This window comes from Gastrolobium bilobum, unplaced genomic scaffold (genome assembly GCF_033153095.1).
Source record: "Gastrolobium bilobum isolate Gb01-03AN ecotype WA unplaced genomic scaffold, APGP_CSIRO_Gbil_v1 utg68007, whole genome shotgun sequence".
NCBI lineage: Eukaryota > Viridiplantae > Streptophyta > Magnoliopsida > Fabales > Fabaceae > Gastrolobium > Gastrolobium bilobum.
Window position 1 is genome coordinate 25,458 of NW_026898787.1, and position 24,540 is coordinate 49,997.

Sequence of the window (24,540 nt, forward strand, 5' to 3'; positions counted from 1 at the left end):
CCAATTGGTACAAGGCATGGTATGTAAAGACCCAAGACAATAGGACACACAAAAAACACGATTTATCTTTATTTGTGACAAAGAAAACATCAAAACATTTCACCCCTAATTAAGTGGAGCTAGATTATCGCATGGTATAGTACAAAACTCTAGATTTCTCTATGGCTAGTGTACAATATGTATGAAATACGAAGATGGGTACATTTTACAGGCTCTTTCCCACAACCGTATAAAAGCTTCAACAATTCTATTTAATGGGCTTAAGAGCTTGATGACCACAATGGTGCAAGTTGTAGAATTCATTGCCGTATGTGCAGCTCCAGCACTTGCCACTCATCATGTGGAGGCATGATTCTTTTGGAACTGTCCTGCTTGATCTGCAAATCAAAATTTAAATGTGGTTCTTTAAATTTCTCATAATTATTACTATTTTATTTAGTCATTAATTAAGTTAGTTAACCCATATATATTGCAATTCTACATATCTAAGCTTTTCTTATTCCATTTCAAGTTAACTTTTTAGGAAAATGCCATTTTGTGGGATATTCCAATTCTACATAATTTTTTTTTTTTTTTAAATTTCTTTTCATTTGGATTCATTCTCCACCGACCCGAATAAGTTTAAGGTAAACGTGTTATTGATGTTAATGTTGATTTTATATTAGATATGTTTTCACCTTTACCTTTGTGGGGAGAATGGCTTATCAAAGTAAGGCATCAATTGAGCTCTTGGAACCATTTCCTTCCTTAGCAAACGAATCTCTTCCTCTTCAATCATCTGCTCCATATTGAGTTAATTAATTTCATAAATATAAAGTTCTCTCTAATATTACTCTCATTCTCATAATTAGAACCATTTATCTTCATTATTATGTGCCTACCTTTAGCAACCTCTCCTCTTGTTTCTTTTGCAGCTCCATGAGATAGAATTTTGTTGTGACCTGTGCATATATGCAAAATCACATTCATTAATCACAAAGCAAATTGCTAACTTTAGCAATGATCATTTACTATTTCTTACTGCATAGTTGAACATTGCACGTCTAACTGCTCTTTCTTGAGTGTGGAGTTTGAATTCTTGTGGTTTAGTATTTTCTTTAGGAGGAGACTTTCGTGAAGCCTAGGTAGAAACAAAAATAGCTTACCAAATTTGAAAGAAATTGATATATTAAGTCGAATAAACTGTACCATTTTTACTTACCTTAGTGTTGTCATAGAACTTATCTTTGAGTACATCTTTTGTCTGTGAAACATCCAATTATGCATATTTAGGTGGCAATCATGACTCACGTATAATAAATAAGCTAAAAGAGTTTTCAAAAAAACCAATCATGTATAGAATAATGGACAAGAAACAGAGAGAAGAGTGATAAAGCATAATAATAATGAAATTAGTATAGAGAACTAGTGTAATCATCAGGGGTGGCGATGCACTTATCTAAGTTATGGAAAGGGACCTCATGGTTCACCAGTTTAATCTCAGTGAAAAAAAATAGTGGTCCAATATGTCTGAACAACTTGGAGAAACATTATATTGAAAAGTTAAGCGTATAAGCCCTGGACAATGTGTGCATGCCTATGATAACCAAGTAAAATAAGACATACCAATAGAGTCAATTTTTTTTTCAAACTAGGTGAAAATAGGAAAACCCCTTTCTATTTATAGAAGTAAACCAAAAGTTTTAGAAAATATCAAATGAGAAAACAAAAACAACAAATATGAATTTTGGAGTACGTCTTGAGGGGTATGCTTTTAAAAAGGAAAAGAAAGATAGAACTCATTTAACTACATACTATATGCCTTTTATGTGAGACTCCACAATATTATTTAAGGGTTTAGTGTGTGTAATTCAAAAGGACACAAATTGTGTCCTTTTAGTGATTTACATAGAGTACGAGTCGTACTCTGTGTAATTCTGAAAAGTTACTTTTTTTTTTCACTTTACACGTCAGCGATGTGACTGGGGAGAGAAAAAAAAAAGCAACTTTTCAGTTTTACACAAGGTACGACCAGTCGTACCTTGTGTAAAACACCTAAAATGACACAAGCTTATGTCATTCAAAATGATACTTCTTTTTCCCAAGAAAATTGAACTTCTTCAGGTGGAAAGTTCACAAGATTTAGTTATGGCCTTTTTTTGTTGTTGGGAAATCTCTCATTGGATGTAGCATTTTTACTTTTTCAAATGATAACAAGGAGAAAGTTGCATGGATAAACTTGTTTGGTGGATGGGGGAATTAAGACAACTCAAATGATAATATTTGAAAAGGTAAAATGTATTACTCTTGCTTCTGACATCTGTCATGTGCATGAATGTCTAAAATGGCTTTTATGTAAATTATCATTTCATATATATATGTGTGTGTTAAGAGTACTGATAATGACACAACGAGTAGTGACACACACAAAAGAACACATCCGTATGCATATACTAAACTTGTGGCACAAGGTGGTAAACCAACTTGCTGCATACATATACATAGGTGTGCTTTTCTCCAAAAAATGGTTGTATCACCATCTAGTGAAGTATTCAAGATGTGATGCAGTTGACAGTTCCTTAACTTTTAACCTTAAGTAGAGTATGAACAGAACAAGTGCAGGAGAAGCTTCAAGCATGGAAGTTCAGTTTTCATAGGGAAACAAAATGTGACAAATGAAACAAGGAGTGGCCTTTTTAAGGATTACATGTGAAGGTAGAACAAGCTAGGAATCTCACCATTTCTCTAGAATTAGTACTACTCCATTGAGATGCAGACTGTGAAGTGTTCTTCACAAACTTTTGCCATGGAAAATTAGAAAGATGCAAAAGAATTGAAAGAGTTAGGACATAGTACTCAACTAGTAACTAAGAGGGAACAGAACAAAACAACATAAACAATTAAACATCCCAACCTTCAAAGCAGATTTAGTACTTGCTTTCTCCATGTTTAAGTGGGATGTGTATGCAGCCGTTATTGAGCTGAGAGGACTATATATAAAGAGTAAGAAAATATGAAGTTTGGAGGTTGGTAACTGTCTGAAAATTTTCTTTTTTTGTTGCTACATCACCAACATGCTCTAGGATTTGCATGCTCTCTTGCACCAAACTTTCTGATTAAACCTCTCTCTCAAGCATATATTTGTCAAACCCTTCTATGTTCCTTCAAAATTCCACTTGGCTTAAATGAGGGATAATCCCTGGTTCTCATTAATTAATCCTAAGTTTACTGGCATGTTCAATTTGATCATGTTAGTTGATTAGAAATTCGTCTACTAATATTAGTTGTCAGTGTCAATTTAAGTACAGAGTAGAACTAATGTTCGTTTATGAAGTCACTTAAACAACACACGCAAGTTGATTGAATACTAAAAAGCAGAAGTTCAATAGTATTTTGGAAAGAGAAAATTTGCATGTTTTTATTAAAGTGGTACACTGGTACAATTAGCGTAATCAACTGTAAGTAAAGCATGAAAAAAATCAAGAGAAATATTACTCTCCTTTTACATAAGATTACTTTTCTCCTACTCTCTCACTTCGATTTCCGCACCTCACTTTTTTCTTTTTTTTCTTTTTTCTTGTAATGGTGGGACCTACCCATTTTATCTCTACAACATAAGATACTTATCTTATGTTGAAGGAGAATAATAAAACCCAAAAAATCAACTTCAGCTTTGGTTCGGGACGGGTCTGGATTAAGGTTTTAAACTCCTTCCAAATATAGTATTGGGGAGAATTGAACACATGCTCTCACTCCCATTTACTCAGCTCTCATGCACCAATTGAGCTACCATCATTTGTTTCAAATCTCGAAATTTTAACTCACGATGTAAGTATCATTGATTGCTTGACATATATAGATAAAGAGGAATATCTCAATTTACAGAAGTTGTATGTAATTGACCGTATAGCTTAGCTCACATATATACTAATCTGTCATTACAATAACTTCTGTATTAGTTACTAGAATTAATCTACATCTTACTTTCATGCACAATGATGAATAAAAACAACCCTTCATAGGAAATGCATTTTTTATTTTTTTTTATTCATCTCAAATAGAACTTAGACTTATTATATATATGTGAGCCACTTTCATTACCACAGCAGACAGAGTACAATAGTTTTGAAAGAGCAAAAAGTAATGAACCAAAAGGTTGTTAATAGCCCGCTTTCAAATGTTTCTTGTTGAAGCCGTCAAACCAACCGAAGACACACTCCCATGCCATCCTTCAATCTGTAGTAATCCAAGCACTGGCACAGCTTCACATCACTGCTCTGTCATTTAATCCTTCATACTGTCATGAACTATTTTTTTAGAAAAGCTTCAACTATTAGATGAAATAAAAAAAGAACTTAAAATATTAGATGAAAGTATATAAATAATTTTTATTATTTTTCTCTGCCTATTGATTAGTTACCCAATGAATTCATGTAGGAAGCAGCTCTTCTAAAACTATTCTGAAATTATTGAAAGTATATAAACAACAAGTAGCATATCACTTGAATCAATAACACTTTATATAATCTTTTCATTTAATATATTTGTTAATATGTTGTATTTTTAGTTTTATGAATTTTTATTTTTTTTATAAAAAAATCATGTTTGTTGCTTAGTGGAATCTCACACTAAAACCATCAAATACATGGATTAACTGATAAAGATTATTCCAGCTTAATTAGTGGTCTCAAATTCAAATTTTGAATATACAATTGTGTTAAAAACTTGATAGGAAATTTTTTCCTGCTCTTATGGTCCTATCCAACACTAAAAGATGTCCACGAAAGTTACTAAAGAATACATATATAATAATTAATAGAATTTATTGGTCCCAAAAAGTTTGAGAAAGAGAGAGAATTAGCAATTTAGGTTCTATTTGAATATTATCTTGTTTTTTTTTTTTGTTTTTTTTTTTAAAAAAAAAACTGTCTTGAATATGATTCGATTTAAAGTTATAAAGAAGCAATATTTATTTACAAAAATTTCATTAATGAACTTTCATATTACTAGATTGAAACCGTAAAATACTTTGAAATTGAAAAAAGTTGTATTTATTTACGAAAATATCATTAATAAATTCTCATAATTATAAAATTGCCACTGTAAAAACAAAAAAAAACAAAAAAAAACAAAAAAACAATTTTTGAGAACACCTCTAAGTTGTTCTCAATTTTTAATTTTAAAAATTAAAAAACAGTTATTGTTTTGGGAGTTATTTTATAAAACAATTATTTACAAACTAATTTTTTTATATTTTATTCTAAAAACTAAAAAATTATTTTTAGAAACAGAAATCAAACGGGCCTTAATTCTTGAAATTATTCTCCATTTTATAGTTTACTCCCTGAATTTAATCATATGTACAGATGAGTTCTTAAATTTATAAAAACTCATTAAACTATAGGTGAAAAGCAATTTTAAAGACTATATATTAACTAGTTTTACGAAACAATTTAGTCTTTTTATTACACTAATGTGATGGAAAACCAATCCATTCAGAAAAGAAAGAATACTATAGTAACTCCCATATAGTTACCATTTTCTTTTTTTTGGTATTTATGGAGTTACCGTTTTACGAAAGTGTAATCAATGATGCCTTATGGTATGGGCAATTCTTAATTATAGAAAGTTTATTAAATATACTGAGAAGGAGAAAATTAATCAGATGCTTTAAAGTGACAAAACGACAATATCTGTAGTTGCTGCTTAACTAACATACTGATAACTTGGGTAACACTCATTATCTTCTTAATCAGTTAGTTAATCCTCATGTCACTCAGATTCAATGAACAATATGTGAATTCATGTCTATTCTCTTATTTAATTCTTTCATTCTCCAATTCTCAATCAATAATTCTCTCACATGGTACAACACCATTATGGATTAATATTGAGAAATTGTTCCAACTTAATTAACCAGTGATATTTTAAGTTCGACTTCCTAAGAATTCATGTGTTAAAATTTGATAAAAAGAACTTTGCTGTTTTGTCGCCCATATAATCCTATCTGATTTGAATTGGAATAATCGAGTAATTAACCAATCGATAAATTATATAAAAAAAATACAGGGGAAGGATATTGTAACAATCAATTAATGTTACTACCAATCAATTTCACCGTTACATCGATTATATTGATCCAACGGTTATATTTATTTATGGTTATGATTTTTCATATTTAATATTTTATATTTATTCTCCCTTTGTATGGTTATGATTTTCCATATATTTAATGCTTTTACATTAAATATGGGGAATCATAACCATACAAAGATGGAAATAAATATAACCGTTGGATTAACATAATCGATCTAACGGTGAAATTGATTGGTAGTAACACTAATTGGTTGTTACAATATCCTACCCCAATATATATTATTGAGAAATTGCATGGCCAGTCTTTTCAATTCCAATTATGCTTTATCTTGAATCTAAATTTTGTGTTTCCGTTTCGACTTTTGAATACTTGTACATATATATTTTCCTTCCTTATGTATGAAGGTTTATCTGATTGACTCTGGCACAGTTAGACCGAGTCATTTTCATTTCCACAGCAAGAGATCGAGAGACAGCTCAAAAAAAAAAAAAAAAAAAAAAGGCCAAAAGGGTTGTTAATAATAAGCTTTCAAATGTTTCTTCTTGAAGCCGTTAACCAATGGTGGAATTGATTTTGGCTTTGTTAAGGGTAAGCAGAATGTCATCCAATTCGTTAGGTTGAGAATCGAAAATCAACCTACTTACTATAAGGCAATATAATGCTTCAAGTTGAAGTTGTGGGGAATCCATGATAAAGCCTTCAACAAGACTTTAACAAATTTGTACACCTCTCTCTCCAATTTAATTGACAATGGAAAAGACACCATTTTAACTGAACATGACCACAATGTCTCAACTACCACACTCAGTATCACTAAGCAATTTTAGTTCACCTCTCATTAATTAGTGAGAGTCAGTGCTTAATCTGGTTTTCTTGTACTTCAATAAGGCCAATACATCTTCGGTTTGTTGGTCTCAAACATCTTGTGTGATACGAAGAATGAAAATTAGTGGTTGAAAACACAAAATAAACGCTGAATGTCACCTGACTCATTCTTTATTTGATTTGAATTTGTATTTTGAATGTTCCGTGTACATTCAATGTAGAAAATATTGCAATCCACATAAATAGACAAAACATGCAAGCTTGTTTATTATATTGGTTACAAAATTAATGTATATTAAGAATTTTAAAGTTAATGAGTTTCTTCTTGTTTATAGTTCTACCGAATCAAATCACTTGTTGCCTTTTACTTTTGGGTTTTAATTTTCTTATATGATAAAAGATAAAATTATTGTTTACATACACATAAAAGTGTGTAGGCTCATGAGAATAGAGAGAAAGAGAAAAATTAAGCCTCACACATTTTTATATGTAAGATAATTTTATCTCCTACAAAATGAAAAATTTTAAATGCTTTGTTTTTTTTGTTTTTTTTTTTTTGTAGTAATTCAAAATCACTTGTACCCTTTATCTGTCTGCTTCCCTGTCCTTTTAATTGAAAAATGATAAATTGGTACAAAATGAATAATATAACACGAGAATTAATTTTCTCATTTTACATGAGCAAATTTTCTCATGCTACACTCACAATACATGAATGGGGTCCACAAAAAGGTGAGAAGACAAAAAAGTCAAGATGAGATCCACTTATATATTGTGAGTGTAACATGAAAAAATTTTCTCATGTAAAATGAGAAAATTATTTCCCATATAACAACTAGGGATTTTGTTTTCTTATGTGGCAGCAATACTATTCCTTCTTCCTACACATACATAGGATTTTGCACCAGCTTTTCTTTTTAATTTTTTTTTTATTTTAAATGATGGCCCCCACTTATTAATGTCTCTGTAAGAAAGTATAGCTTCTCCCCTGCAACTGATCGAAAAGCATTTCCCTAACAACTATAAGAGAAAGTTTTGGTATTTAAGAGAGAGATATTTTTCTTTCAAAAGTGTCATTTTTTAATTGGAGAGACAAGGGGAAAAAAAAAAAAAAAAAAAGGAAATTTGAATCTATAGTTCTCCATGTTCAACTGTCAAATTCCTCCCTTCTCTCAATTACATATGATAATTATGGTACAAAAAAAAAAGGTGCCTTGAAACAAGAGATCACAAGAGTGTGTGATTAATGAATGTGATTTTGCGTATACGCAGTTATGCACAGTAGCACGGGTCACAACAAAATGCTATCTCATGAGCTGCAAAATAAACAAGTGGATAAGTTGCAAAAGGTAGGCGCGCGCGCGCACATATATATATATATGGGAAATACTATTCTCATTTTACATGAAGTAGTTATCTCCTTTTTTTCTCACTTCAAAAATCGTGCCCTTTTTTTTTTTCTTTCTTTTTTTACTTTTAAATAGCGAACCCTACTTGAATTCTCTTTGTAACATGAGAGAACCACTCTCATGTTACATGAGAGTAATTTTACCCTATATATATATATACATACATACTTTATCACAGGTTGGTTATTTGAACATTCAATCTAAGTTTTTAACCATACTTGTTGCTTTAAAGTTCAAGGGTGCATTGCAATTAATTTGTTCGTTATTTGAACAGCTTCCTCAATCCATTCTCACCTCCCCAACTTTAAAGCAATAAGTATGGTTAAAAATATAGATAGTGGTTATAACTTATAAGACAGTTGTGAAGCCTCAAAAGGGTTGATGCCTAGAGCTTTAAAATTATTGTATTCTTCTTTTTTATACAAGTGAGACTTGAACACATAACATAATATAAAATACTCAAGCCCCTCACCACTAGACCAAATCTAGTGACTTAAAATTAATGTATTCAAGCCACATAGAAACTCGTCTACTTTGAAATTATTGTACCAAGTTTCATTAGAATCATATGTATATATATATATATATATATATATATATATATATATATATATATATATATATATATAGGTTTTATTTTCCTCATGTTGCATGAGATAAATTGTCTCATGCAACACAATAAAAAATGAGTGGGACCCACTAAAAAAAAGAGAGAGAAAAAAATGGGTTCCATACACTTTTTTGTATGTTCATGAGACAAATTGTCTCATGCAACATAAGAAAAATAAAATCCTATATATATGAGGTTTGTTTTTCTCATGTTACATAAGAAAACAAATCCTTCTTACACATACCATAAAAGGTGTGCCATTCTTTCTTTCTTTTTTTATTATTTTTAAAATAGGTGAATCCCACACTTGATGTATCTATGACATAAGATTAAGATTTTTCTATAACATAAGATTTATTTTTCCATATATATATATATATATATATATATATATATATATATATATATATATATATATAGGTAAAATTATTTATGCCGCCGCTTTACGTACAACAATAACAGGTGTATGGTTATGATTCCCCGCATTTAATATTTTTATCCTTTGTATAGTTATGATTCCTCGTATTTAATGTTTTCAAATATATATACGGCAAGTATTTGATTTTTGCACGTACAACAGCTGCAGAAATATAAACCGTATATATATATATATATATATATATATATATATATATATATATATATATATATATATATATATATAGGCTTATCGTTTCTCAAGCTGCCGGAGATAATTTTATTTCCGGCTAATAAATTATAACCGTACAAAGATGGATCAATGGTAATGAAGGAATAGAGAGAAAAAAGAAATCATAATCATTCAAAGGTGAATAAATTAATATAAGAAAATAAATAAACAAAACGACGTAGTTTTAAAGTGGCTGGAGATAAACTTATCTCAAGTTGTCAGAGAAATATTTTTCTCATATATATATATATATATGTGTGTGTTTTCTTGGGAAACACTCGAAACCGAACCATATAAGATTAAAGAAAAGTCTCAGTGACTGCTTTCAATGGAATAAAGAATTTTCTGTAATGAAAGGAAAACACTCTTTTGGAGTGTTATTTATTTATTTACATTTTTGTTAAATATAATATTATTTCAAAATAGAATATCATCTATTTGAGACGTTATGCTGTTTTGCTTCCATAAGCTAGTTTTGTTGAATTGAATTGACTAAAAGAACACATAATGAAATAAAGGGTTTTATTTTTCTGGAGCAGTACTAGAGAAACAAATAACTGTCATTGAGATAAAAAATCAAGATCTACTATTTTTCTTTTAAAAAAATAATAATATACAAAACGATGTGAGAGAAAATGCAAAAAACTTACTGCATTTGATGCAGAAACGATTTTCTCTGAAATAAATTTGCAGTTTATTCTTAGCTGAAAGCATTTAATATTACATTAAAAAGAAAAGGGTGAATTTGCCACTTCATCATGTATAATTATAGATTCGAATTACCTATTTTTCATCTATAATATTTTTTATTTTGTTTTCATCCTTGTCTCTCCAATTAAAATGTAACATCCCCAGCCTCGAGCCGGTTCAATTAACATACATATGATATTTATCAGAAACCGCGGAAGACTTAAACTTATGAAAATACGAGCTAACTTTTTCTTTTTCATAATCCATTTTCACATGACCTAATCACATTGCACATTTTTCCTAGTTCAATTCTTATTCGACGAAGACGAAAATCGGACAGAGTAACCTCCGTAAATCGGACAACCGGGAATTTTCCAATCCCACTCTCAAAAGTTCCTAATAGATAGTTTATACAGAATGTATTTTCAGAAGTACTAGACATCCAAAATAAAATCATATATCCATTCATGGGCGCATGCATAACTTAGCTTTGTGCCACTATGTCTAACAGCATACGTATTTCAGCACATGCACATATCTGAATACACAAATGTACATGCATCGAATATGAACATTATACAACAATACATCTTTTTCAAAAATACGTCTAAAAGAAATAGTAGCCTCCAGCCACCCAGAACTCCACATCCTCATACTAGTACCTCTAGCCACAGTTTGTGTCCTTGTCCCATGAGGCTCTTCAATTAACTGTGTTCCTGAAATCATATCCCCAAACGGGGTTAGAGACGAATCTCTAGTAAACTCCAGGTTTATGGAAAACTCTCCATACCCTGGGCTCACTTGCATGACACTCAGATACATAATATACAAAACATCATATAAGCAATTATCATAACTGTACAAAGCATATATACATATCTTATCAAAGACATACGCAGTCATTCCTAAGGGATGACCCCAAGCGGAAATCAACGTACGCAACAAATATCATTTACAAAAATCATCACAATACTCACATCAGAACAAAACGTGTTATATTAGAGACGTACGCAATCGTTCCCAAGGGATGACCCCAAGCGAAAATCAACGTACGTAACAAATATCATTTACAAAATCATCATACGTATCACATAAAACATGTCATATAATCAATTATCATAACTAAACAAAACATATACACATATCTTATCAGGGACGTACGCAGTTATTTCCAAGGGAGGACCCCAAGCGAAAATCAACGCACGTGTTCCCAAAGGAGGGCCCCAAGCGGAACCAGAACATATCAGAGGCGTACGCAGTCATTCCCAAGGGAGGACCCCAAGCGGAAATCAACGCACGTGTTCCCAACGGAGGACGACCCCAAGCGGAACCAGAACATATCAAAGGCGTACGCAGTCATTCCCAAGGGAGGACCCCAAGCGAAAATCAACGCACGTGTTCCCAAGGGAGAACCCCAAGCGAAACCAGAACATATCAGAGGCATACACCGTCAATCTCAGGGGAACCCAAGAAGACATCAGTGTACCATACAAGTCAATTCTAGCCAAAGATCAATACAGAAATCATATCAGAACAAGTCATATAACAAATGTGTACACAGTCAATTCCAGGGGAGGACCCCAAGTGGAAATCAGTGTACGTGTTCCAAAGGGTGGACCCCAAGCGGAACTCAATAAAACATATCATATTAACACATATCAAAGTAAACACATCAAAACAAAACATATCATATTATCATATAGCTCTATATGAATGCATCTATATCATATATCTCATACATATCATACAACCTGACCACAGTCCGTACACTATGGCGGAACACCAAGTAGGAGCGAACCCCATAAACATAGAGTTTACCTCTTGAAGCTTTTTTTTTTCAATCCGCTTACTTGTGGCACAAGTTACTTATATATCTTCAAGAGATTCTGATCCTTTTCAGTCCCTAGGTACACCTAGAGAAAGAATCCAAAATACAAATCAATAAAATGCTATCATGCCTAGATTTTCATAAGGCATACATTTTCTCGCTTAGTTCCGTTTCTTTACGTTTTTGTCAATCCTATGTCAATTCACAAGTCTAGATCATTTTATAATCGTTAGCGTTCTTTAATTTAATCAAGTGTTCACTTGAGAATTTTCAACATAAATCATGCCATTTTTCCTCGTAAGGCCGTGGATACACATAAAGGAAACCAAGATTTCTTTCAACAATTTTTAAGTCATTTCTCTTCTTTAACTCATTCATTATATACCTTGGAATGAACACATTTTATTAAAATAAAATGTAACTAAATCTATCCCTATATCACCCTATAGGTCGAAATCTATAAGGGAATATCAAAGGGTTCTTTTCTTTTTCAATTTATTTCCTTCACTTAATTTTTGCAACTTACACACACACACACATATATATATATATATATACATGACCATAACGTCTAATTAAATTTTAAACATTAGACTCCTCCAAAGTCTATTATGGCCGAAAATATGTGTACCACACCATAGTATTTTTCTCTCTTTGGTATTTTCTTTTTCCTTACACATAAGTTCACTTACACCGACATACCACTTTCGCAATCCATGACCTTAAATTTTTTTCACCATGAACCCTATTTAACCATCATGGTCGAACCATGAGGGACACAATACCAAGGGATTTTTTTTCCAATTCTACACATATACAAATGCTTATTTTACCTTCCTATATCCAAACAAATCAATAATCCATCATCAATTTAATTTTTAAATTCAAGGTTTTCCCCACCAAACATATTCTAAATTTTCCAAACTTAAATCATGAGAAATAAACCATAGAAATAGAGGTTTATTACCTCTAATAGCTTGTACAAGGTCTAGAGAGCAACTTCCAAGCAAGGCTCCATCAAAATTTTCATTTTCCTTCCTTGATGAATAGTGAAACGAAAGGAGGGTGAGGAAGAACTTCCTCCACAAGCAAAATCAGCCCAAATAGAGTGGTGGAATGGATTCCTTGAGTGATTTCCTATAAATTTTGTGTATTAGACTTTTTGATTTGGATTCTTGTGTAGAGAGAAATCAAAGAAAAAAAATTGAAACCTAAACCCCCTTCCATGGAAACGCTTCGGGCATGGAGAAGAAGAAAAGTGCAGCGTACGGGTAGAAAGAAGGGTAGGAAGAAGGAATATAAAGGATTATATAGCATGTAAAGTTAAGTTACTTTAATTGGGTAACAACTTATTTATTTATACACCTCTGTTCACTATCAAACTTTATCTAATGAATTAGAATATTTTTCTAGTCATATTTCAAATTTTACTTTCACTTTTCAGGTAACTATGCTTACCTGCATTTTTTATTCCTTAACTGTCATTTTAACTCCTTTTTCATCAAATGTGACTTCATTTCTTTTACTCTTAATTATTCTTCAATATTAAATTCACAACTACTAACGAGGGTTATCATATAAAACATATCGCTTTAACCACAAAAAAAAAAACAAATGACAGTTTAGAATAACAAAAATCTGTTTTAAATAGCAAAACTTTCTCTTATTGTTGTTATTTCAACTTCTTCTTTTTTACTAAATATCATTTTTAAATTAAAAGGACAGGGAAGCACATATGAAGGGATAAAGTCATTTGATTCCGTAGTATCTACGTACAACAAGAAACTCAGCTTTGAAATTATAAAAATAATTAGAAAAAATGTTATTTGATCATTAAATTTTGATTTGAATAACAGTGTTATTTTTTTTCGTTTTTTCTTTGATCGCGGTATGCGTTTTTTCATTTTGGAGAAACAGATTTAGAGAGAAGGGTGTGAGAGGAAACGATGAGAAAGAAAGGAAAAAAAAATTATTTTATTCTGCAGATATTCATCGTTGGATGAGATTGTAATCTAACGATGTCAAAAGAGTAGGCAAAGGTAAGCAGAGTACGTGTAGGTAGAATAACTTATCTCTTTTTATAATTCTGATTTATTGCACGATTGTATTAATCTTTATCATATAATTTTCTAATTTTACAACTCTAAAACGACATCGTTTTGGCTCACAAAAAATAATTTTATCTCCATGATACATACTTTTCCAATAAATTATAGCTGTAAATAGGTACAAAGAAGTAAGATTTTAAATGGAGATGAGTATATATAAAGGTTATTTCAACTAGTTAAATTGTAATAATAAGAATGAAAACCAATAATTAAGTGTATTATAATAGCAATTTGAATATGTAATAAATTTATTAATAAATAAAAATGAAATATTTCTCCTGTGACATGAGATAAAGTTATCTCCTAGAAATCTGGAACCCCATTTTGAGGTTTAGAATAAAAAATAAAAGATATTTTAGTTAAATACATATTTCAATAGGAAAAGAAAATTTCTAAAATATCATTTATTTTTTATTTTAAACTTCAAAACGACGTCGTTTAAGTTATATATGTAACATGAGAAACATTTTTTCCAATAACAATGTGAGAAAATTAATATACATTCATTATACAATAAACATAAGTACATAACGAACATCAGTTCATCTTTTGTCTATTTATGTGGATTGCAATTCTATATATAACCTCTCAATTAAATAAAATATATCACTTAGTGTAACTAGTTTAATTGAAATGGCTTTCTAAAAAGGGTTCAACGTGGAGGTAGGGAGGCATTATGGTACCCTCAATTTCACTAAACATTTATCTTAATTATATTATATTAAGACGTAAAAGAAATGTAGTGCAGCATAATGGGCATGACTCAACCAATTAAGGGATTGTATGTTTAAAGAAACAAAAATTTAAAATTTAATAGATTATGATTAAATCAAAGTCCAAAAGAAGCCGCATATATGATTTTGATTTATTTAACAAAACAAAGCAACAAATTTGATGTGAGTTGAGATCGATCTAAAATTTATGATATGTTTTGAATGATTTAATTATAATAATTTAGTTATTAATTTATAGAAATAGTTATCGTTATATTTATTTTTAAAATTTTGAATTTTAAATTATAATTAATATATAAAAAGGGGCTTGAGTCTTGACGCCCATTTAATAGGAGTTGAATGTTTTTTATTTAGATAAGTTGATAACAAAAGCGCATAAAAATATCTAAGATAATGTGAATTTTACCTTCTTCGTCTCATCTCACAATTTTCTGACTTTGTCATGGACTACTGAGAGCTTGAGAGTACAAATACTCAACCTCTCCGTTGATTAATAATAATTAGGGTGTTTATCAACCGATTCAAACTGCGACGATCGTATCGAAAAATCGATAACCGAATAAATCAAAAATTAAGAAATTGAAAATCTAAAAAAACCCTCACAATTTTAATTGGATTGAATTGGTTTTCAGTTTGGTTGGTGAAAATCGATCAAATCCAAATCGATCCAATATATTAATTCCTCATTATCTATTTGGGTTTTCTGCCAATTATAATCCAAAAAATTCTAAAACCAAGACCCATTAACCCATCAACTAAACCCAAGAAAAAACTTAGCCACATCCCATTCAGCAAAATTTCATCTGTGTAGAGTTTCATATCTCATTGCCAAAAAAAAAATTAGATTATCATTTACTGATATTTTTGTATTTCAAAAAATAAAACTTTACAAAACCAATACATACCAAAAAATATGTTATTTGCACAATAATCATACAACAAATTTTAGGCTTTTCAAAAAATCGAAAACTGATCCAATACAAACCAAAAAAAATTGGATTTGATTGTCTTAAATAGGTCAGATATGTGTAAAAAATCTTAGGTATGGCTTGGCCTGTTAGCCTGTATAGGCCCAAATTACAAGTTTGACCTCACCTATATTTAAAAAATAAAAACTTTGACCTAAGCCTGTTAGCCTGTTTAAACCTATTAAACATTTAATATTTAAAAATATAACTAAAATAATATTATTTTATTATTCAAAATTATTAAAATAATAATTTATTTATTTTATTTAAAATAAATAATATAATATAGGTCGGCATGTAGGCTTATAGGTCTGATATGTACAAAAAAAACTATGGCCTACTTTCTAAATAGGTTTTTTTTTAAAGTCTAAGCCTATTCGATTTGACTATTTATAATAGGTCAAGTTTGACCTAATATAGGCTAGGTCATATGCCTTTATAGGTTAGCCTAACTCATTTACACCCGAGGACAATAATAACAAGAGCAAGTGAGCAAAATGTTAAACAAACAAATAAATTAAGTTTTGATTTTACATGGAAAAATGACTTCTCGATTAACAATTGGGAATTGAGTTTCATTAACAAGACTTAATTATGTACAACTCCATTGGCAAGGAACAGTTTGAATTTGGATGGTCCCTAATGAGAAGAAAATTTGTGGGAACTATGATAAACGAAGAGATAAATAAGAGGGAAAAAAAGGAGAGATTATATTAAACAGTTAGGTAGTAATTAACTATAATAAAGCAAACCAAAAATAGATTACCAAAAAAAAAAAAAAAGCAAACCAAAAATACAAAAGGAAAAAGTGTTTGTCCTTTTAAATGACACAACTTTACATCCTTTAAAATGATACACATTCTTTCTTCATTTAATCCACTTTGTTTGGTGGCACGGTTTGTTTTAGCCAAAAAAAAAAAGAATAATATTAAAAATAATTACTTAAAAATATTTTCCAAAATAAAAAAATTCTAGAAACTGTCAAACCTAAATTAGAAAATAATGGGATTATCTCCAAAACAAAATAGGAAATAATGGGATTTAGTTATATTTTAATAAATTATAACTGTTAAATACATGGAGATCAACATTTAAGATGTGGAATAAGATTTCTTATTCTTACACTAGAGTTAAAAAATACCTTCATGTCTCTGACGGTTTAATTAATTTTAAATTTATAATAAATTATAACTGTCGGATGCATGAAAATTAATGGTTAAAATGAGGAATAAGACTTTTAATTCTTACACAGAGTCAAAAGATCCCTCCTTATTTGACTCTGGTGTGAGAAAAAAAAATCTTACTACTCATCTTAATCGTCAATTTACGTGCATCTAATTTATTAAAATATATCCATTAATTACTTATAAATCTCTTATAAATTATAACCGTCATATGCACGAAAATCAACGGTTAAGATGAGTGATAAAATTTTTTTTCTACTCATCTAAACCCTAAAATATAAAGATACAATGATACATGTCTCATTAAACTTGCCACCAAATTCATAGGTTTTTTTGACCATTGTGCCCCTAATTATATTAAAAATTACCACTATGCCTCCATTTTAAACTATTTAAAAAATTGATATTTCCTCTAAACATTACACTAATTTGCTCCCGTTTAGCCGTGGACATCACACTCGAGTACGTAACCAACATGATCTAGTAACCTTCGTGGGATAAGGCTGAATGTAAGCATGTTAGGGTTTAACCCCTGATTTGCATAACAGAGAAAAGAACGAAGAAGGTTTCTGATATTTCATTCAATGAGAGAATCAATACAACTATTACATCCTTTATTTATAGACTAGCAATGGCTAATGAAGCTTCCACTACTTGCATAACGTAACAATTCCACGTGACAACCCTTTAAGCTGCTTCTCACGTGCTACTATGCTTCTTGTAACAAAACATCATTTGTTTATACTCGAGTACGTGACTAGAATACTCGAGTACTCGGGTATGGAAGTATCTTAGTAATCCTTGTCCAACATTCATTGAGGAAATTTTGATGTTTTATGAAAGACCCAAAAAAAGAAATAAATTTTGGTATTGAATCACGTCATCAAACCCGTAAGCAAATAACATCTACCCGATACAATGTTCACCAGCAAATCAACCACCTCATCATTTTCCCTGAAAAAAAATTAAAAAAAAAAACTCGCCATCTCTCACTAACAAAAGGGAAGTTGCTCTCTGTTATTCAGATCTTGCAAAATATATTTCTTCCTATTATATTTGTTCCCAGCAGATGGTATCTTCAAGTTCATAATTTGGTGTGTTTTGATTCCCTACCTTGATTGCTGTTTTATTTCGGTTGATTTTGAAAGGCTGGCCTACAGTTCCTTTAAAGAAGGAATTTTTTGATATACCAACTAAATTTATGATTGGGTTAAAGTAATACTTATATTCCCATTTGTTTTGGCCCTAGAAAAATGTATTGGCATGGCACTATTTGCTTCTTAGATTGTGCAGTTGCAAGAAACTACACCTTCCCATGACTTATTTTTTTTGCTGTGTTCCACATTGAACTTGTGTAATGAAAAATGATGTGATTTCCCGGAGTTTGCTGTCAGGATCGCTAGCATACAGTGATTACTTCCCTCTGAATCTTTAAAAAGGTGATGACATTTCGTGTTTGCTTTTCGGACTGCTGCAGAGTTGGAGAAATACTCTAGTATACAACTGGGTATTCGATTACATCATTTTAAAAAACTCAAATCACGAATAATATTCAAGTATACAACTCAAATATATTATGCTCAAATCGAGTACATAACTCGGTCAACAATAAAAAATGGACAGAGGTATAAAATGTTTTGGTATAGGATAAAGCGGTAATATTTATTTTAATTAAGGACAAAAGGATTAATCACCCCAAATTCATTCCTTTCAACTATTCATAGATGTGATCGGCATTTTGCTATTTTGCCAGGATCTCAACCTTTTACTGTTCTTAGACGATCATGATTTTTCAAAGAATTTTAAAAAGCAAAAAAAATAATTCATCTAAATGGCTACTTTCAAGAGGTCCTTCACCAAATCTCTGCTGCATTCCACATGGCACAGTAAACTGACTGAAAAACACTGCTTCAGCAAAGTAATGTAGTAACTCAACTATTCTACAGGCGATTACCAAGCAAAGTGATTTTGAAAGATCACACGCAATAATTTATACAACAGAAAATCAGCATAATTCACAACTTCATGGCATGGTATGTTGAACCTTCAAAACCTGATCACTGGTCGGAAACAGCCAAGAACTTAGCAAGCATATAGGAGAAGAGGTAACCTTATCTTTATTTATAATGTTGAGGGAAACAAATTATAAAATGAATTTTAGTCCTTCACCAGTCACCAAAAACAAATATCCATAACTTGAGCTTCATGGATGTTCTAGGCATCTTTCACCCTTTGAAAAGGAGGGAGCTTGTTATTTAAATCTCATGTGAACATTCAAGTTGGTCTTATTCTTCTGAAACCTTGAAGAAAGTATATGATAATATAATGTTATTGATACCATCCATTCTAGGATCTGTCTCAATTTCTGGGTCAATATAAAAGAATACCTACAGTACAAGCAACACAATATTTAGATGCATGTACATTATGCTTCCACTGAAATTCAGTTTGAAACCACTTACAGGCATGTCAATCTGCTCTCCAGGAAGAAGTCGCTGCTCCTCAAAGCAGAAGCATTGTATTTTATTGAAGTACACTGCAGCCTGTATACGAAAATTTGTAACTTGGACAATTTTTGTAAAAATAATTCTTCAAAGTCAAGCTCGTCAATAGCAGAAAAGAGAACTCAAAAGGACTTCCAACAGGCAGACTTATGTTTGGATTAACTTTTAAAAAAAGTTACTTTTATGCCCTGCTTATTTTAAAAGTGCTTTTTAAAAAAGTTAAAACCATTTAGATTTTTTTTAAAAAAAAGAATTTTTGAAAAAAAATTGGCTTTTGACTATTGCTTTTTTGAGAAGTTAAAATTTTTAGCTTATGAAAAAAGTAGGTTTTTGACTTTTTTTATGACTTCTGCTTTTTTTTAAAGCAGTCATCCAAATGCACTTTACAATAAAAGTGCTTTTTTTTGGGAAAAAAAGTAACTTTTAACTGGAAAAAAGCTCATCCAAACGGGCCCTTAAAAAATGATATTGTCATTAGCCAAAAGACAAGGTTTTAATCAAGAAGTAAAAACTTTGAAAAATCTCAGGTTCTCATAGTAGATAGGCCTGTGAAGAGATCAAGGACAACCTTTGTTATACAATAGAACAGAGTAAACATCAGTAGTCAGTACCTTCATAGGAGTGACATTATATGTAGAAACACCAGTTATCGGAGTAGAACTTTTGTTTTCAGCAGTATAAAATGCGAGGGCACTTTCTCCGGGCTTGACCCTAACCTGGTAGAACAAATGAATAATGCTACGTTACAATTCTTACTTTGACTTTCTCCTTTTCCCCTCTGGGTTCCAGGGGATGCGTACAACATCCAACTTATTTAATGACAAATGAAAATTTGCAAGCCAACAGAAGGGTTCAAACACACAGTCAAAGGTGCAAGTGTAAACTAAGCATACAAATATAATTGGATTTGAAAAATACAATCTGTCCCACAAAAGATTAAATTACGACAACCAAGCCTTTCAAAACAAAAGCTCAGAGCTATATCTTGACTGTTAGCAGCTCTCTGAGTTGCCATTATTAAATTATCATGGACAAATATAAATAAATTCAACAGTTTCAAGAAATAAAATTAAAAGTTATCTTACATAATACTTCACATGTAATTTTATATATTTTTATTTTTATTATTTTTGTGATGGAAATGCAGCATATTTGATGTAAGGTCCAGGATGTTAAGTAAAGAACCTCTCTCTGTGTAGGAACAAATTTCCATTGCATTCCATCAGCAATATCAGCATTGAACTGCACCACAATTTCCCTGAAAAAAAAAAAAGGTAACTCATCAACCTATTACAACTGCGCTAAAGCTAGCTTCCAAATCACCACACCCTAACTGATATTTATTGAATAATGCCTTGTAAGCAGATCTCTTACTGAATCATTACTTAATTGTCCCTTGACATACCAAAAGTAAAGTCCTACTGCTGATAAGAGAAATATGTTCAACGGTTCGGAATAGGCAAGTTTTATGCAGTAAAATTTTCTCCTAGTACAGCATTAAGCTAAACAAATAAATCTGTAGGTTAATCTTCCGTTGCATAGTTTTTTAATCTAAAGAATACTATCTTGTAAGAATGCCTAGTAAAATGAAGGAGTACAAAGCCCAAAGAATTGAAACCACAACGTTATAATCATGGAAATGGTGAAAATATGTATTTTTTTAAAAGGCTTGGAAATTCAATAACTACTTCTATTAACCATGCATTCATCAACAAGAGAAACAAGAAATTAATCCTACTACAACTAATGGTAAAAAGGTAACATCTAAGAAGTAAAAAATAACACCTTGTGGTGACTGTTTTATCACTATCATGTCGTGCAATCTTTTCTTCAACACTCTGTAAAAATATAAAATTTCGTAATAAAAAGAAGTAAAATTGCAATCAATTTGATGAGAAAATAAAAAACCATTGAAAACAAACTCAAACACACCTCACGCCGTTGAACAGTTCCCCCATAGCCAGTTGCTTGACAAAATCTCCTGTAAAGGGGAACTGCAGCATAGCTGCATCCAACCATTGCAAAAGCCAAGCCCGTCAAGTATAAAAGCATCTTTTGTGATTTCTGTTCTTTGGATGCATGAGATGAGAAGTTTCGAAAACCAGGCATGGAACATGTCCTTCCAACATAACGTGAAGTAAAAGCTGAAGAGCGGTAAGACTGATGGAATGACTTTGTACTCAATTCCTGCTTAAGCTTTGATAACCGTATTTTACAAGTGATATTGTGCTGGAATCTTGTATTACAATTAATGAACTTGTAACTTGATCCTTCAGGAACAATAGATAGACACCTGAATCAAAAACAAAAGCATCTATAAATAACAACTCATTAAAGTTGAAACTGATTTTCCTTCATTTTTTTCTGCAAGTCAGACTTTGGAGAGGCAAAAAGGTATCTCTGCAAACATGTGTATCTTTTCAATTAGAACGGATCACTGTAGAGAACATTTGGTTTGAGAAGTCTACTCAAGTAGTAAAGTACAATTTTATTTCTTTTATTACAAACATGCTTGGTTGTGTGTGTGTGGGGGGGGGGGGGTTCGAACTTAGGAATGACTTTAGCATCAAGTTACCTGGATTCAGGAGAGGTATTTTTCAAAGCCTTAAGGTATGGCGAGAGATGAATTCTCCTACTTAGCCTTGATAACATCATGTTTAGCAAGACTAAATTCCCTGCAATAACAGGACATTCAGTGCTATCTGCAAAAAAAAAAAAAAAACGCGTGTAACTTATGTGAAGCAGTGTTTAGAAATGTTTGGGTACTGCAAAATGGAAATAGATGAAAATAAATATTAAAAAAAGGCTTTAAATGTAAAGTTTGAACAAGGACCAAAATACATTAAACAAATCATTTTTATTAATTTTAGCAGTAGGAATTCGGAAAAGAATCAAAATGTGAATATATCAATCAATACAGACAAACACAAAGTGGAACTCTAATGCTCTTAAACAGTGTTAGCAACAAATAGACATTTTATTGAATTTTTTTCCTGAAAAAGTAGTTTATTGCAGAATTTTCAATTGTTTATTTCATAAGAGAAATATATATATATATATATATATATATATATATATATATATATATATATTTTGGAATCGGATTGCATGAAATTTTCATTCATAAATTTTGTAAAGTTGTTTACTTATACATAAATAAATTAATAAAATTAGAATGTAAAATAAAGACTTAAGGTAATAATCCAAAATTTATCAACAAATTGAAGGCCTTATAACAGTAATTAAAATCTGGCATAAAACATCGGCAGACAGCACCTGGGAAGGAAGTAGTCTTCAAACCAAGTCAAACTCATCCACAAAATCAACCCCAGCAAGCGATCTTCAAAATTGTTTATATAAATTCACTCTTGTTGTGATCAGTCTCTGTCACTAAACATATCCTGACCCCCAATTATACTCCAAGGAACTAAGCTTCTACCCTTGTCCTAATAATAGTAATAAGCAAAATGGTCCAAGTATAAGCCAAATAACATTTTTTGTTTTGGAGATTATTCCACCGGTAATCCCATAGGTTCTCTATGGATTACTCCAGAATTCGGGGCGGGTCCAAAATTTTCCAAAGGTGAACTGGGAATGGTCGAACACATGTTCTCACTCTCACCTACTCAGTTTCTATGCAGCAACTGAGCTACCATGATTTGGTTTGAGTCAAATAACATTAACATAGACCTCGGAGGAGGAAAAATAAAAAAAACAACAAAACAAAACAAAATCCTCTCTTATTTTGGATCAGATTTTATTTAATCACTCTCCCAAAAACCAAGCAGAAGTATGAAACTCCTAACCTAAACAAACCGAGAATGATAATTTCAACACAAACTCATGAGTTTTGATTCAAAAGGTGCATGCTAGCTCAACCAAGCACAAGCAACCATAGAAAACAATTCTTAACCTCGAAATAAAATACAAAATAAAAAAAATAAAGAAAGGGGTTAAGCCTTCCAAAGTCAAGGACCCAGCCATTCAGAATTATCACTTCATTGGGGCATTTCATCGAACAACACGAGGACACCACAAAATTGGTTCCTCCTGGAAACCGTAACCACCCAAAAACGAAAAAGAAAAAGAAAAATGAAGAGAGACCCAAATCATATATTAACATAATCTCCACATTCCTTCAACCCAACCAAGCATCGAGATAGTGGGTAAACTTTGAAAATGTAGTAACTGTAAGAGTGTTGTACCGCAATTGTCGAAGTTGATGACGGAGGAGCGGAGTTGAAGCCTTTCTCAACACCGATCACGGTGGCTGCTGGGTATTGCAAGCGATGCAGCCATTCAGGAGCTCGAGACTTTGGCGTCGAAAAGATTGAATATTATCAATTTTAATAATTTTTCATATATATGCATAATTTTTTCTATTAAAATAAGGAAAGGATATTATAACAATTAATTAATATTATTATCAATAATTTCATTGTTAGATCGATTATGTTGATCCAACGGTTATATTTATTTTTATATTTGTATGGTTATAATTTTCCATATTTAATGATTTGACATTGAATATGAGGAATCATAATCATACAAAGATATAAATAAATATAACCGTTAGATCAACATAATCGATCTAACGATGAAATTGATTGGTAGTAGTAACATTGTAATAATATTAATTGGTTGTTACAATATTCTGTCTCATTAAAATAAGGGTAAATGATTTCTCCAGTCACCGGAGATAAAGTTATCTTCAGTGAGCTCAAAACAACGTTGTTTTGAGACAGAAATCAAAGTGTTTTTGTAATTATAATATATTGTAAGGTTATATTAGTCTTTGTCATTATAATTTTTTAATCTTATAACCCAAAAAACGTCGTTTTGAACTCACTGGAGATAACTTTATCTCCGGTGACCGGAGAAATACTTTTCCCTTAAAATAAATATAATAAATGTTTTTTTGGATATATTTATAATTTACGGTCAGTAATATTCAC

At 31.0% G+C, this 24,540-nt stretch overlaps 2 protein-coding genes and 1 long non-coding RNA gene across 5 annotated transcripts; all 3 read right to left on the reverse strand.

The window, feature by feature from the left end:
* On the reverse strand, window positions 1-2,940 carry LOC133284137 (microtubule-destabilizing protein 60). Its single transcript, XM_061481130.1, has 7 exons — window positions 2,894-2,940; window positions 2,718-2,777; window positions 1,202-1,243; window positions 1,022-1,120; window positions 882-941; window positions 684-778; window positions 1-377 (listed from the first exon to the last, which is right to left on the reverse strand). Exons 1-7 carry the CDS (start codon window positions 2,924-2,926, stop codon window positions 248-250), a joined length of 519 nt encoding a protein of 172 aa, XP_061337114.1. The 5' UTR covers window positions 2,927-2,940; the 3' UTR covers window positions 1-247.
* Window positions 2,941-10,700: 7,760 nt separating this feature from the next.
* Window positions 10,701-13,354, reverse strand: LOC133284138 (uncharacterized). The gene is made up of 3 exons (XR_009747866.1): window positions 13,055-13,354; window positions 12,078-12,172; window positions 10,701-10,975 (listed from the first exon to the last, which is right to left on the reverse strand). It is a non-coding gene; the product is annotated as an uncharacterized LOC133284138 (long non-coding RNA).
* A 5,529-nt stretch (window positions 13,355-18,883) lies between these two features.
* On the reverse strand, window positions 18,884-23,906 carry LOC133284135 (cytochrome c oxidase assembly protein COX11, mitochondrial). Of its 3 annotated transcripts, none has more exons than XM_061481126.1 (8): window positions 23,791-23,906; window positions 22,161-22,287; window positions 21,518-21,878; window positions 21,371-21,423; window positions 20,771-20,843; window positions 20,197-20,301; window positions 19,544-19,624; window positions 18,884-19,468 (listed from the first exon to the last, which is right to left on the reverse strand). In XM_061481126.1, the coding sequence occupies exons 2-8, from the start codon at window positions 22,238-22,240 to the stop codon at window positions 19,367-19,369; spliced, it is 855 nt and encodes a 284-aa protein (XP_061337110.1). In that variant the 5' UTR covers window positions 22,241-22,287; window positions 23,791-23,906; the 3' UTR covers window positions 18,884-19,366. The 3 variants fall into 3 exon arrangements, with proteins under 3 accessions (XP_061337110.1, XP_061337111.1, XP_061337112.1); XM_061481127.1 differs by having other exon boundaries at window positions 22,161-22,260; window positions 23,791-23,905; XM_061481128.1 differs by having other exon boundaries at window positions 22,161-22,283; window positions 23,791-23,843.
* Window positions 23,907-24,540: the final 634 nt, after the last annotated feature.

Excerpts from the sequence above, each read along its gene's own strand:
- LOC133284135 (XM_061481126.1), bottom strand. The coding sequence starts at position 22,240 with ATGATGTTATCAAGGCTAAGTAGGAGAATTCATCTCTCGCCATACCTT. Across the intron at positions 20,302-20,770 it reads TTGTTCCTACACAGAGAGAG|GTTAGGGTCAAGCCCGGAGA; the intron begins GTTCTTTACTTA and ends TTGTTCTACCAG. Across the intron at positions 19,625-20,196 it reads ATAATGTCACTCCTATGAAG|GCTGCAGTGTACTTCAATAA; the intron begins GTACTGACTACT and ends TTTCGTATACAG.
- LOC133284137 (XM_061481130.1), bottom strand. The coding sequence starts at position 2,926 with ATGGAGAAAGCAAGTACTAAATCTGCTTTGAAG. Across the intron at positions 2,778-2,893 it reads GTACTAAATCTGCTTTGAAG|TTTGTGAAGAACACTTCACA; the intron begins GTTGGGATGTTT and ends CCATGGCAAAAG. Across the intron at positions 942-1,021 it reads GTGCAATGTTCAACTATGCA|GTCACAACAAAATTCTATCT; the intron begins GTAAGAAATAGT and ends ATATATGCACAG.